The sequence below is a fragment of the Lacerta agilis genome, chromosome 3 (assembly GCF_009819535.1).
Source record: "Lacerta agilis isolate rLacAgi1 chromosome 3, rLacAgi1.pri, whole genome shotgun sequence".
Classification (NCBI taxonomy): Eukaryota; Metazoa; Chordata; class Lepidosauria; order Squamata; family Lacertidae; genus Lacerta; species Lacerta agilis.
This window is the reverse complement of record NC_046314.1, coordinates 22,199,776-22,214,361: the sequence shown is the minus strand read 5'-3', so window position 1 is coordinate 22,214,361 and position 14,586 is coordinate 22,199,776. Positions and strand designations below refer to the sequence as shown.

Sequence of the window (14,586 nt, the reverse complement as noted above, 5' to 3'; positions counted from 1 at the left end):
TATAGAACAAGTGGTTCTTTATTTTCAGCGTATTCAACGTTGAAGATATTTAATAATAAAAAAACTCCATTGTGAACTTCAACTGTGCATATCCTATTAGAAAGAAATAATAGTCAAAAGGAAGAAATTTAATGTGAGCCATCTGGTGCAAATGCAAAAGTAAAACAGACTTGCTCATTAGATCTTAATAATACTAATACTAATAATCATAATAATAATAATAATTATATTATTTATACCCTGCCCATCTGACTGAGTTTTTCCAGCCACTCTGGGTGGCTTACAGCATATCTAAAAATATAATAAGAACATCAAGCATTAAAAACCTCCTGATACAGGGCTGCCTTCAGATGTCTTCTAAAGACACCAGCACTTTAGCGAAGTTGCATTGCTGCGTAAGAATTATGTACACGTAATATTTCTCCCCACAAGATGGTCACATAGGCCTGGTTTTCAAGTAGTATTAAATCATGGTTTAAATAAACCCTTAGTTAATAAGAAATCATGATTTAGTGTTGCATGTGAACCTAGGCCAGTCACTTAACCATGGTTTATTAACTATGGTTTTAGCAAAAATAAGCCATGGTTTGTTGTTGGGTTACCGGTACTTATCTTAACTATGGTTTAACATTGCATGTGTTAATGTGCAATGATCACACACATGAATCTGAAATGCCATCTGTACATGTAAGCAGGAAGCTGTAGAAAACCATTATGGCTTTCTGACGTGAACATAAATACACCAAAACAGACTTCACTGTGCATACTTTTTCCTACATGAAAATAGTATGTGAAGTGGCCTGTTTTAATGTGGCATCATGCTGTATGACTTACTTTGAAAGGGAGGTTCTTTTTCTTATGTGCTATTCACACATGTGATTCTTAGCATGCAGAGTCTGAAGTCAGAAAGAGCTTTTTTGGCAAAGTAATGAAAGAAGCGTTGACACTACACTGAAGGGTTCTTGTATGCTCTGGTCTTCTCCCTAAAAGGAACTCGGAGAGAAATAATTGAAGACTTGCCCAGCCGTCTTGTTTATAATTGTAAACGGTCTGGTAGCAAGCTGCACCACTAAAAGGATTTTACAACTAAAAGAACATGCAAATACAGAGCAAGCGAACGATAGACTTATGGTAGACGTGTGGTACTTGTGAGTCCCCTCCTTTTTTTTAGAGAGAGAAAGAGGTGCATTTGCTAAATTGTGCAGATCACAATCTCTTAATTGCACATAAGCTCTAGCCATTCTCTGCACATGTAGGGTTAAGGGGAGGGTTTGGTGCTGATGGTGAGTGGTTGCCAACGAGCTGAGGTGGAGCTGTCCAGTGGTATCGGGCACCACCATGCTGCATTTGTGCTGAGGCCTCTACAGTAGCAATCGACACCATTCAGTAACATCTATGCCAGTATAAACAACTGGAGGTCTCCCAGCAACTGCAGCCAACTTGCACCTGCACTATGAAACTCTTCCTATCGGTAGTATTGAGGCAGGAGAGCTGAAATCCCTTACCCAACTTCAGCTGCTTAGAGTACAGATCTTTGTGCCAGCTGGATGGTTGCACCTGACAAACAGGGAATTTCAATAATATTAATACCTGTTTGTTTGTTTGTTTGTCTGTCTGTTTGTTATTTTAAAAATGTTTTACTGCAGGATCATTTATTGTGTGTTTTCAGAAGAAACCACAATAGAGAGAGTACACAAAAACATGGAAACAGAAGGATTCCCTCCACCGCCAGCACCTGAAGGTAAAAAGAAAGAAAGAAAGAAAGAAAGAGAAAATCACAATGTTTGCATTGTATTTTAAAAGCCCACCTGCTTGTCCTGATTGCGTGCCTGCCTGTTCTTTTCACATTTTGACCTGTATTAACTTTTTGCTGCACAATCCCCTCAATGAATGCATAGGCATAAGGGCCCACTTATATAGCATGTGTTTTGAATATGATGAGATTCCACCAAGTGACTTCCTTCACTGACGCCAGACTTTAGAGTTGAAGCACTGCTTCTAATGGTTTCCCCATTTGTTATGAATTATGCTTTGCTTGGAATTCAGTTCCTGTTATGGAATGTAACAGGGGATTGGGTGTGTGTGTGTGTGTGTGTGTGTGTGCATGCGCTAAATGCCGAAAGGTTACGTATATGAATGTGCAGTTTTGTGATGACAAGAATGCAGCAAACCTGTTTTCTGAAATGGAGCTGATATTTTGCAGTCTCACCCTTTCATTGTTGTTGTTCAGTTGTTCAGTCGTGGCCAACTCTTCGTGACCCCATGGACCAGAGCACGCCAGGCACCCCTATCCTTCACTGCCTCCCACAGTTTGGCCAAACTCATGTTAGTAGGTTCGAGAACACTGTCCAACCATCTCATCCTCTGTCGTCCCCTTCTCCTTGTGCCCTCCATCTTTCCCAACATCAGGGTCTTTTCCAGGGAGTCTTCTCTTCTCATGAGGTGACCAAAGTACTAGAGCCTCAACTTCAGGATCTTCCCTTCCAGTGAGCACTCAGAGCCGATTTCTTTAAAGATGGATAAGTTTGATCTTTTTGCAGTCCATAGGACTCTCAAGAGTCTCCTCCAGCACCCTTTCATACTGATTACTTAAGGTACTGCAGTTCAAACATATGCGCTGAGAGGGAACCAGAGAAAGGAATACATATGTGATAGATGCAGAACTAGGTGAAACTTAAAAAAAAAAACATTTATCAGAATATTTGTAAACAGTCAACTCATAAAAAAAATTGAGGTGGTGCATAATTATTGCAAAACTATAACATCGTGTTAATTGAATGTTTCATTCTGGTTTCATTCCTATCCATTGTCTTGAAATCGCTAGCCACTTCAAGGGCTTAGGAATGAAGCATGCTAGATTATTATTTTTTAAACCCAATTACCTACCTCCCAGAATAATTGTGAAGATATGCACGCCTCTGACTTCCTTGGAGAGAAGCAGAAATCCGAATGCAATAAAATTATGAGACTCCTAGCTACCAGTTTCCTAAAAGTGAAAGAGAGAGGCTCTGACTTTCTTGTTTGTGCAAAGTGTAATCAAAACACGAGTGCTCAGAAGCAAGAAGACAAAGGGCACGATTGAAGAGAAACAACATGATGTGCACCAAGCAGAACCATATGTGCAAGCCAGAGAACAGTTTCCACGGCCATACTGATAAGTCACTGCTCCCCCCCCCCTTTTTTTTTTACAAAGCAGCTTTGATTCTCTAGTGATAGCAACTGTTGCTACTGCAACATCCAACAAAGGTACTGCTACAGTCATAGTTCTTTAAAGTATAGCGCTGCACTGGATTGTAGTTTTAGGGCAAACAGCACAGGAAACCTGAAAAGTTTCACTGGCATTTTCTAAAAAGGGGGTGGTATTGGGTTGGAGAGATGGAGGGAGAGATGTTTTGTATAAATGTGTTAGTTACAGTTTAATTAAACATAATTTAAAGAAAGATACACAAAGACCTCTTTAATGTTTTTTTTCCACAGTACATTCATATACAATGTATCTGTAGAATGTGCCTTGTTCTTATTGTAATGTGTGGTCTGTTTCTATGTTCTGCCTTGGCTCTTAATTTTTGTAAATTGCTTAGACTTTTGGCTTTTGGATTAAGTGATTAACAGGTGAAATAAGTAAATAAATTATTATTATTATTATTATTATTATTATTAATAGCATTTGTATATCAGAGGGTGACTGCACTTGCAAATTTTTGTCTGTGTTATCTAGGAGCAGAGGTTTGCATGACTAGCTTTGTTTTGAAAGTTGTAAGAATATTGCCTAAAGGGAGCAGACACAGTAAAATGAGTTGTCTGTGCTGCATTTGTTTTGTGAGAAATGCCTGTTTGAGCATACAGGCAGGATGGTTACAAAGGGTGGTAAAAATGGAGCCAAGATTTGAGATGAATGAGAACAGCATCTGAATTGTAATTATCAATAGTCTCTTGTTTGGGAAGCTGTTAATAGCTTGTTTGGTGTCTGAAATAGAGTGATGCCTTTCAGAAGAGAAAGTGAGACAGATCCTGTGGCTTTCCTTTTAGAAAAGCAACAACCAGGAAAAATAAATTTGTTGAAAGTAAATAATCAATACTGTATTTAAAATTAGTCCTTTTCAACAGAGAATGAGAATGGAAAACTTAGGGGGTTTTTTCTTCATAGATAATTGTATTGTAACTTGTTCATAAAACTGCATGTCTCCAAACTGCACATTACATTAAATGCCCTTTCACATTTGTGTCTGAAAGTGCACATTTTAAAAAGTCTTGCCTTGTGGTTTTGGATGGAAGGGAATTTTGATCCCTACTCTGTGTCATAAGTCTGACAAAAGTTTCTTCGCTAGAATCTATTTGCCCTTAAAACAAGGACAAGGTTTGTACTAGACCTTGACATCTCCTCCAGGTTATTTCTACAATCTGGATGTAATCCATTCATAACAATATTGACTCGTGTTATTCCCCTTTTATCAGGCAGCCGTGATGATAAAAGATAACAAGCTACTGACAAGTGACACCTTCAAGCTTAACCACATTGGGAAGGAAACCAAAGAAAACATAAGCATGGCCCAGACAGAGAAAATGGATAAAGCAAGCAGGGCAGTGAATATTGTTTGGATTAAGCATGAAACACTGTCCAAGCTTGCACCCAAAGGAGGTCACTCCATTGCTGCTAATGCAGTGGTTTGACTTCACCCCCAGAGGTGCACTCCATTGTCTTTTGTAACAGACAGGTGCCAACAGTAGCAGGCGTGAAGGATGTAAATTGGCCCGGTAAAATTAAGGATAGATTTCTCATAAAGTTGCACTGCTCCAAAAGTTCTAATTGAGTTGGCACAAAATTCGCAGTTGCTACTTGTGCTTGGTAAAAGCTGCTTTGGTGCAACAAAGCTTCATCTTTATAAATGAGGTCGCGCACAAAATTAAGCACAAACGATAAATGCGATAAGAGGGAAAGACAACTATGAGACAACTGCTTTCATGGTCTGAGGCCTGTTCTGCTGCTTGACTGTCTTTCTGAATGTAACGCTTCTGAGAAATCCTTATAAAGCCCTAGGATTTAGTCCAAAGTATTGCAGAGCCAATGGGATGTGTTCAGCAAGAGAAAGAGTGAGTGACTTTCCTTCTGTGCAACAGAGCACTTCACTCTTGCTGCCTTCTTAATGCTCCAATTTCTCCTTTGCTGCATGACAATGTGGCCAGAGAAGGAGAAGAGCTGAAGATAACTGTTATGTCAACACTTTCTCCAGTGGTCTGAATGACTTTGAGTAAGCTTTCTTCAAAAAGGGGCTTGGTGTTATTCTCTCTATTCTGGAAGCAGAGCTGGCATCAAAGATCTACATAGTGGGCATTTGCTGTAGGGAAATGGCAAAGAGCAGTGGCGGTGATTATCTTAATAGTGAGAAGGTGGACTCATAGGGGGAGGGGTCCCCTTGCCCACAGGCCCTTGAAAACAAGGAACCAGTACCACAAGACATACCTTGTTACTGCATTACTCAGTTGTGCCTGCATTCAGAAATTTGAGCCAATGGTATAATGGGCAGGGCCTTCAACCATTGCGGAAGATTTTTGAATCAGCCTGCATGTTGATACATGAATAGATGGGTCAACCTCCCACAGAAAAGCTGTCAAAGAGTTCCATGAGCGTTGAAGTCCCCAGTATCTTCCTTAGCTCATTTCACAGGATTAGACTTTTGCAAGGTTTGTTCCTGAGACAATGGAGCAGGTTTTTGTCTCTGCTGGGATACGATTGGACCTTAAGTTGAATTAAGATAGTTGATGGAACCTTTCAAAACGGCACTGATTTTCTTTCTTTCTTAGAATTCTCACGCAGTGCCGGGTGTGAGGCTGTCAGTGTAAGGTATTTTGGGAAGAGTGAACAAAGATAACGTATCTTGTGCAAGCAGCAGAGAATTTCTATATTTGCTTGAGAGCTTGTAACACTTTTCCATTGTGGTCTCTTGATGCTGGTTTGCTCAGCTCCGTTGCAGCGTATGAGCATTCCTGTCAACAGCAATTTTTTGCTTTTGAGCTTCTGTGGTTGTCGCCTCAACCCCTTAGGATGTGAATGATAGGGTATTTAGCTTTGTGTTCAGAGGCAAGTGAATGAATGAGTGTTTAAAGAGCGCACATGAAAACTTAGCCATTTAACATGTCACACCAGCTAGATAATGAATATTATTTTAGTTTTTAAGTGGAAAAATATTGACCTTCCTTTCTTACAGTGCATTAGAGGTGTCAATAACAGGCATGCTGAGTCAACTTGGTTCAGGAAACAGAATATATAGCAAGAAAGCTTATTGCTTTGACAGTCTGAACAGTTGAGTAGTGTGAATTTTTGTAGAGGAATTTTTCAGAGCGTGTCCAAGCTAGTAGAGTGTCTGAGAAAATCTTACATAATAATTAGATTTTCTAAGATTTATGTGGGTTTCCCTTGACCTCTTCTTACCTTCAAGTTAAATAATCTTGTTTCTAAATATATGCCTGGTTTCCTCCACTTCCCAAAGGAAAATATTTACATGGAAGTTTTTGAAGGAAAAGTAGTGACTTCTGAAGGGATGAAAATAGATTTTTTTTGTCAAGGTTCAGAAGAAGAGAGAACTGAAAGGATTGTTTTTGAAAAACTTAAGAAACACTTTGAAACACTTAAGACAACATTAGTATTGATGAATTGCAGAACCCAAAGCTTTGATAGCGTGTTTATCTTCTGTTCTTCTCTTAAGATGTTGGACTTTAGGGAAGTACAAAGCAGTCCTATGAGATATGTATTTGTGTGGAACTTGGTAGCTGAGCTACCACCACTCCCAGCTGAGATGTTAAAAAAAATTGTTTAGTTCACATGCATGATCAAATACAATGGTTCCCAAGCTTTCCCCACCATGGACCACTTGAAATATTCAAAATGTATAAAACAAAATCCACAATGTGTTGGAGGTGTAATCAAGCAGAGGGAACGCTGCTATGCATGTGGTGAAATCAGCCCTGAGTGCTCACTGGAAGGACAGATCCTGAAGTTGAGGCTCCAGTACTTTGGCCACCTTATGAGAAGATAAGACTCCCTAGAAAAGACCCTGATATTGGGAAAGATGGAGGGCACAAGGAGAAGGGGATGACAGAGGATGAGATGGTTGGACAGTGTTCTTGAAGTGACTAGCATTAGTATGGCCAAATTGCGGGAGACAGTGAAAGATAGGCATGCCTGGTGTGCTCTGGTCCATGGTCACGAAGAGTCGGACACGACTGAACGACTGAACAACAACAAAATGCTGCAGACCATTTGAATGAAGCTCATGGAGCAGAATTTGGAAACCCCGATGTAAAACCTTGGCATTGTGTCTCATTCATTTGGCCTGTTAAAAACAACACAAAACTAGGGTGATAATTCAAGTATTATTCAGAGTAGACCCACTGCTCATTGACCTCACTTATGTTAATTCATTTCAGTGGGTCTACTCGGGGAAAAATTTAGATGAATACCACACTAATGATAATATATATATGTGTTCATATTCAAAAGCTTTGCTAAACTACTGTTAAAAATTGTACAGTATAGTCATAACCATTGTCAAAAAGTGAAATTGATCTTTATCATGATAGTGACATTGGATCTTTTCCTCCTTTGGGCATTATGGCAATTAAAACATCTCTGTACACTTCCTGTAATTTATTTCCAGACAATGTTTCACTGTTAGCTAGAAGTTCAACAATATAGAAGGATGAAGTCATCTCATCCCTGTCCCAGAGTTGTATTGTCTTTTAATAATTATTTGTCCAATATTACTTGTATTGACTCTAGTCTACTCTACCTAAGTTAGCGGTGGTCATTGTTTTGTTTAAAAAGTCTGGTTTTTTTAAGTTTTAGAAAACGAACTAACAACCGGCACTGCTGATGATGAAGAGGAGGAGGAAGGAGAACAGTTTGACTTTGATAGTGGAGATGAAATTCCAGAAGCAGACAGGCAAACTGCTTTGCCATTGAATTTAGAGTCTAAGAAGAATAACGCAGAACAGGAAGAAGTGAATTCTACGGGTACGTGTGACCATGCCTAATAAAGCGATGAGAGTGTTGTTGATACTTTATTTACCTTTCAAAATAATAATGAATTGCAAACCTTCATTCAAAGTAGAAATAAGCACATGGAAAGAACATTGGGATAGTTTCTATGGGCAACTGTCCATGAGCTCATAGCTTCAAGGTGTCATTTACATAGGAGGCTACATGCAATAAGTGTGCTTGAAGAGCGCACAGATTGCACATAGACTTTCTATGGACCAGATTCAGCTAATGGGTCCCACTAGTGGTAGCCCATGCAAGAATGGCTAATTCAACGGGGTATTTCCCCCCTCTCTTCCCCCTCCTGAAATTAGTTTTTTTGGGGGGTGGGTGGGTGGGAGGGGACAGGAGAATCCTCAGAACAGCAAATGGTGGGAGGAGAAGGAAGATTGTGCTGTTGTTCTTCTGAAATACTTGCACAGGTGGAACGAGCTCCTTAGCACTACATTCTACACAGTTCCTATGTGTTGTAGAGTCCTGTTTACATGAGGGTGGTGATGGGACCAGAGCCAGCAGGTGCAATCTCAAGTCATTTCTATGCAGAATGAACACCTGTGAAGGCCGGCCTAAGGTGATGTCAAAAGATAGATATGCTGTTTAGGAAATATAAAGAAGAAATTGCTTCATCTTCTTCCACTCCTCTTTAACATGTTTGCGTGATGTAACATATGCAAGATAATACCTATATCATTTAGTACAATTCATTGCACAAGCTGGTTGAGTTTCTCTGCCAGCAGAGGCACTGGGTTGCATCCAAAGTACCAATAATCTTACAGAAGGGGGGAGCACAAGTAAGCTCAGGTCCCCCCTCGTGGCTTCCACCAAAGTCTCTCAGGTTGGGCATGGCAGGATGCTGTAGGAAGAAGGTCATTGGCTGAATATGGCTTTACAGGGGCCAGAACTGTTAAACTGAATCCAAACCACCATGCCAAACCATAGTTTGTGCTCACTATAATTTATAACCCAAACCAAAAGTTTGATCTTCCATCTGGCAGGCTGCAGTTTAGAGTTGCTCTCTTCCATTCTTCGTCTGCTCAGCACACTTGCCTCTGGAGGCTGCTGCAGAATTATCTCCTTAAGAAGGGTTTTGAGGATTCATCTGAAGGGCGCAAGGGGGGAGGGAAGCATCGCAACAGGGTTCCTGCAAGGGAATTTGCATTTTGACAACAACTTGTGCGGTTTTCATTCAAGGGGATGAAAATGTGGATGGAGCCGAGAAAACGGCGGGAGCTGAAGGCTCAGCAGAGGTGGTCCCACCAAGAGTAAACCCATACTCTGTCATAACAATTTCTCCAATGCAAGAAAAGGAGCCATCATTGTCACCAGAGCCAAGCCCACAGGATGGAAGTATAAGTCCTACCCTCCCAAGTGGATATTCTGTTCCTGTGCCCTGTGGTTACGCTGTACCATCCAACTTACCATTGCTGTTGCCAGCATACTCCAGTCCTGTCATAATCCGAACTGTGTCTGTGGATGAAGAAGGTAATGTAGCTTTGGAAGGCACCGTTTATGAAGCAGTATCATAGTTCTGATACTTTACATACATACATAGTTTTATTTGCATGCTGCCTTTCCATAGTTTAAAACCATGCTCAAGACGACATGCAAAAAGTTACCTAATTCCAAACATAAGCAATAAATAAAACACCAAAGCACACAAATTGAACAATTTCTACATAAATCGCAATAAGATATAAAACAAAATACAAAAAAATAATAATATCAATAACAGCAACAGCACACACACTCGACAACCCCACTAAAGTTACTGCAGCCTAAGAGTCTGTTCATCAGCCTCAGCTTTTGTAGCTGGAGTCAGTCAGGGTCCTGCCTTCCCAGGCCAGGTGGAAAAAGGCCTGCAAGACAGGGAGCAAGTCCCCCAGAACTCACAGCCAAGATGATACTTTATGGGCGACTGCACCCAATAAGAGGGAAGGAACTTGCAGCCTTCTATCACTGTTCTTCTCTTTGCCTCTGTGCGGTTATTTCACACTGGGTTACTTAGTGGATTGTTCGTTCCTCGCTGTAATCCAAGATGCAATTTGTCTGGATCGGTTCCATTGACAGGGAACGGCTGTAGCTCAGTGCAGTGATACATATGGAATGGGTGAATCCGCCAATTTCTGTTTCAGTTTTTCCTTTTCCCAACCTTGTGTTCTCTACATTCTCACATTAGATTACATTTTTTTTTTAAAAAAAAAGTTCTCATGCAAACTCATCAGAATCTTAGTACGAATCTCTCCTAACGTGCACATTTTTGTAGGTGATTTTGCCCAATATACCCATTTTTGCAAAGCAATTTCCCCTATAAAAATGCAATTTTGTATGTTGTTTTTATTGACATATCCACTTTTATAAAAACTTCATCCCAGTACATGTATTTTTGTACACATTACTTGGCTGGAGACCTACATTGCAAAATACAGAAATGCTGTGTTTTGGTTTGCATACTGTTTTGGCAAATGTGAATTGGGTAGGTTTCTTTTTAAATGTGAACTGAAATGAATTTCACCTGCATCTCTAGTGGCAGGGCATCTGCTTTGCATACAAAAGGTCCTAGGTTTAAGCATCTGCATCTCCAGGGAAAGAACCTTGTATGAAATCCTGGACAGCTAACTGTCAACTTCTTTAGACAGTACTGAACAAAGTAGACCCATTGTTCTGGCTCAGTACTTTATAAAGCAGGTTCTTATGTTCCTACAAGGATTATTTTGAACATCAAGAGTAATCTACAATTGCAGCGGGTAATTTGTAAATCTTTGACATATATAACTGCTAATGCTCTGAAGAGTACTGGCTTTCATTAAATCCTTATATTTCTAGTTGAAATATGTTGCCACAAACATATCTGTCAGCCAGTGTATTTCTGAATGTGTTACCTATCCCTAGTCTGCAGTTAGATCACTTTAGTGTTTGTTCAATTTTTTTGCTAACAAGAGGAGTAAAGTGAAAAGGTTAGAAAACATATGCAAGGAAGATATAATATATTGGGTCTGGTTTGCAGCTCTACAGGTTTGTCTTTTCTATTTTTTTAAAAAAAATTCTTACCTATACTCCATGCCAGGCATAGGCAAACTCAGCCCTCCAGATGTTTTGGGACTACGACTCCCATCATCCCTAGCTAACAGGACCAGTGGTCAGGGATAATGGGAATTGTAGTCTCAAAACATCAGGAGGGCTGAGTTTGCCTATGCCTGCTCTATGCCAAGGTAGAGAATGCTATTTTAAACCACACTGGTTGCATTTAAGAGGACAGCTTTTTATTTTGCAAAGTAATACGAGTGTTTCAATCATAACTGTTGTCTTTTTTTAACATGGCTGTTACTGAGAGAGATCCTATTACTACTTCTGTTTCCTTTAGCAAATGTTCATATAGTTGCTGAAGATTGCCATAATTCCCAGAGTTCAGAGGATCCCCAGAACGGGTAAGAACAAAATACTGGTACTGCAGTTTATAAGAAAAAAAACCCTTCTGTAAAGAGTAAAGTGCATGTGTTGGATGCAAGAGCTGGTATCCATGCCCCTTGACTATTGCTTGTTTTGTCTTGAGTTTGAGGGTCAAAATGTTTGTTTCATAACAGCCTCCTTCAATAAGAACGGTTGATGAGGCAGATGCTGATATTGAGTGGATTCCTTCACCTTGTTTGAGACACCTTTCCACATTCCTCCATTTTGCAGGTTGTCTACTTCTCCTGAAGGGGTGGGGGTCCTTATCTTCCTTCCCTCCCGCCCTCCCCCCACTGGCCAAGTTTGACTTTCCCACCTGTCAATCATGTAATTCCACAATGATGCCAGGTGGCCTCCATTTGCAGGTAGAGGAACAGCCTGGTGTGCAATGCTTCATCCAACCAGGCATGCTGGGGCCAGTGCATTGGCAAGGATTTGGGCTCGATAACCTTTGAGGTCCCTTCCAAGCCTGTAGTTCTGAGATCAGGTTGGCCGCTGTAAGAAATGGGAGGGACATTTGGGTCAGATCCACCAGAACGCTTTACATTCTCTCTGTATGGTTTCTGTTGCAGTTCAGCTGCCTTCCACAGCAGCTGTCTCTGCCAAGCCAGTTTCATATGCTTCCGCAAACTTTCTCTGCTCTGCAGAGCTTTACCTCCCCTTCAGCTTTGCTTCTACTTGCCCGTCTCTGTGACTCATTTATTAAGTCATCCTTGGGCCATCTCCCTTTATGACATGTTTGTCTTCCTCGGCATGCAAGCATTCTGGGCGGTGGCTGCCCTGCCAGAGCCTCAGACAGTGATTTTCAAACCAAAGTATTTATTTTGGATAAATTAAGGGATATCATTTCTTGAGCAGTGCTGTCAACGCCAGATTGCTAAGTTTAGGCTTCTAGTGGAAACAAACTGCAGTCATCCATATAGCCATATTTGAGCAAAGGGCAACTCAGTCCCTTGATATCTGTGATGCAATAGCTGCTTTGCCCAAGCACGCACACACACACACACAAAGAAAGTCTAGCTATTGCCTAGGTAGAATGTTTCTTTTACAGTTTCTGCCCTGAAGCACTGCAAACCATCTTCTTGCTACTCGATTGTGAGCAAACAGCAGTGGTGGACCTGTACACAGACCCATCACCACCTGAAGCCCATTACATGGGAAAGCACCCATATCATAGGTGATTGCCATATCAAACTGCATCTGAATGGTGGGAAGAGAGAAACACTTACGGATATGGGAGGGTGCTGGAATAGGCAAGCTGTGAAATAGCTTCCTGGCCCCAGCAGACATTGTGATCAAGTACATGTGGTTTGCTAGAACCATTGGTTCTCTGCCTCTGCTATGTAGCTGGATGCAGTTAACACCCCTCTCCTGCATTGTACAGTCTCTTCCACCTTCAGTGACTGTGTTTGACAGCATCTAGTTTGCTGGCATCCACACAGAGCCTCTCTGAGCACACTTGGAAAGGTAGATTTGTGGCTGGGGATTTTAGCACCAGCTAGTATTTAGTAGGAGTAGTGCAGAAACTACAGCACAGTCTGGCGTTATCTACTATCTGTGCACATAAATCAGGATCACGACAGGAGCCAATATTTGGTAAATTTTAGGTTTGTTTGTTTTTTAACATCTCCTAGTTCTGTGTTGGTTCTCTCCCCCCCCCCCGGCATTTTGTAATTAAAACCTCAAGCAAAGCCGGGGTCACTTTCCAGTTCTCATTCTGCAGCAAACTGAAAGAATGTTAAGGAAGAGCGGCTGCACAGAACTACTTTATGGGTAGGGACGCGGGTGGTGCTGTGGTCTAAACCACTGAGCCTCTTGGGTTTGCCAATCAGAAGGTCGGCGGTTCGAATCCCCATGACGGAGTGAGCTCCTGTTGCTCTATCCTAGCTCCTGCCAACCTAGCAGTTCAAAAACATGGCAGCGCAAATAAATAAATATGTACTGCCGCGGTGGGAAGGTAAACAGCGCTTCTGTGCGCTCTGGTTTCTGTCACAGTTTCCGTTGTGCCAGAAGCGGTTTAGTCATGCTGGCCACATGACCTGGAAAGCTGTATGTGGGCAAACGCCAGCTCCCTCGGCCTGAAGCGAGATGAGCGCTGCATCACCATAGTCACCTTTGACTGGACTTAACCGTCCAGGGGTCCTTTACCTTTTACCTTTACTTTATGGGAGGTGGTGGTGGGGAATGTGTTTTCAGTAACAAAAATGTATAACGTTGGAGGCTTAAACTACATTCCAAGTCCCTGAATGTCAGACATTACAGCTTCTATACACCCTTACTTACGAATAAGCTTCACTGAACTTCATTGAGATTACAAAGCAAACATACATAGTATTGCACCGTGAATAACTGAAATATTTATTATAATTAATAACTTGTATGTGCTTATTTTAAAGTGAAGATAATCCGGGGAATAAAGATGAGAATGCCTTGGCCAAATGGGCTGCTGATCCTGCAAACACAGACTGGATGGAGAGTAAGTACTGGTGATTATGGTTCCTCTATAAATCAGGGAATGGGAAACTGTGGTCCACCAATATTGTTGGATTATAACTCCCATTGGCGATGCTTGCTGGGGCTGATGGGGCTTTGGAGAACCATTGGGTCCAACTTCTCTGCTCTGTATAATGAGTTGGTGTGCCTCAGTTTATCGTTCAAATAGCTGTTTATATTGGAATGTTTTATTTAAGTCTGGAATGAATCCCTCCTTGTTTCTGGATACCTGGTCCAATTTCATTATTCAGGGTCGGTCCAGGAATTCCACATACAATTACTCTGCTTCTAGGGATGTTGCTGGTTAGATTCCTCTGATATGATTGCTCTGCAAGTATCCTAGACACTGCTTATGTCAGAGTCGATCTCATTTTATTTCCCTCATTATCAGCGACTGGGTATGCAAGCTCACGCACATGTTGGCCAGACAAAAGGAAAAAAGATGAAATTAGCAGGACAAATTTATTCTGTAAACTCAGGGGAATTGTGCAAAATTGCAGCTTTTTGGACTTGCTTTTCTGTCGCAAGTCCGAAGAAGCCCCCTTCAGTTCATATATGCTTGACGAATTCGATCTGTAATATTAGCACATCTTATCTGCACTTCCTGGACT

At 41.2% G+C, this 14,586-nt stretch overlaps 1 protein-coding gene across 4 annotated transcripts in view; it reads left to right on the top strand.

Annotated features, from left to right (window-relative positions):
- The window catches only part of ARHGEF10 (Rho guanine nucleotide exchange factor 10), an 87,003-nt gene that overhangs the window by 9,244 nt on the left and 63,173 nt on the right, over positions 1-14,586 (top strand). For all 4 annotated transcript variants that reach the window (XM_033143001.1, XM_033143000.1, XM_033142999.1 and 1 more), the window contains exons 2-6: positions 1,647-1,741; positions 7,838-8,011; positions 9,227-9,517; positions 11,397-11,460; positions 13,879-13,958. In XM_033143001.1, the coding sequence (XP_032998892.1) occupies positions 1,702-1,741; positions 7,838-8,011; positions 9,227-9,517; positions 11,397-11,460; positions 13,879-13,958 (649 nt within the window). In that variant the 5' untranslated portion in view covers positions 1,647-1,701. The remainder of the gene's footprint in view (positions 1-1,646; positions 1,742-7,837; positions 8,012-9,226; positions 9,518-11,396; positions 11,461-13,878; positions 13,959-14,586) is intronic.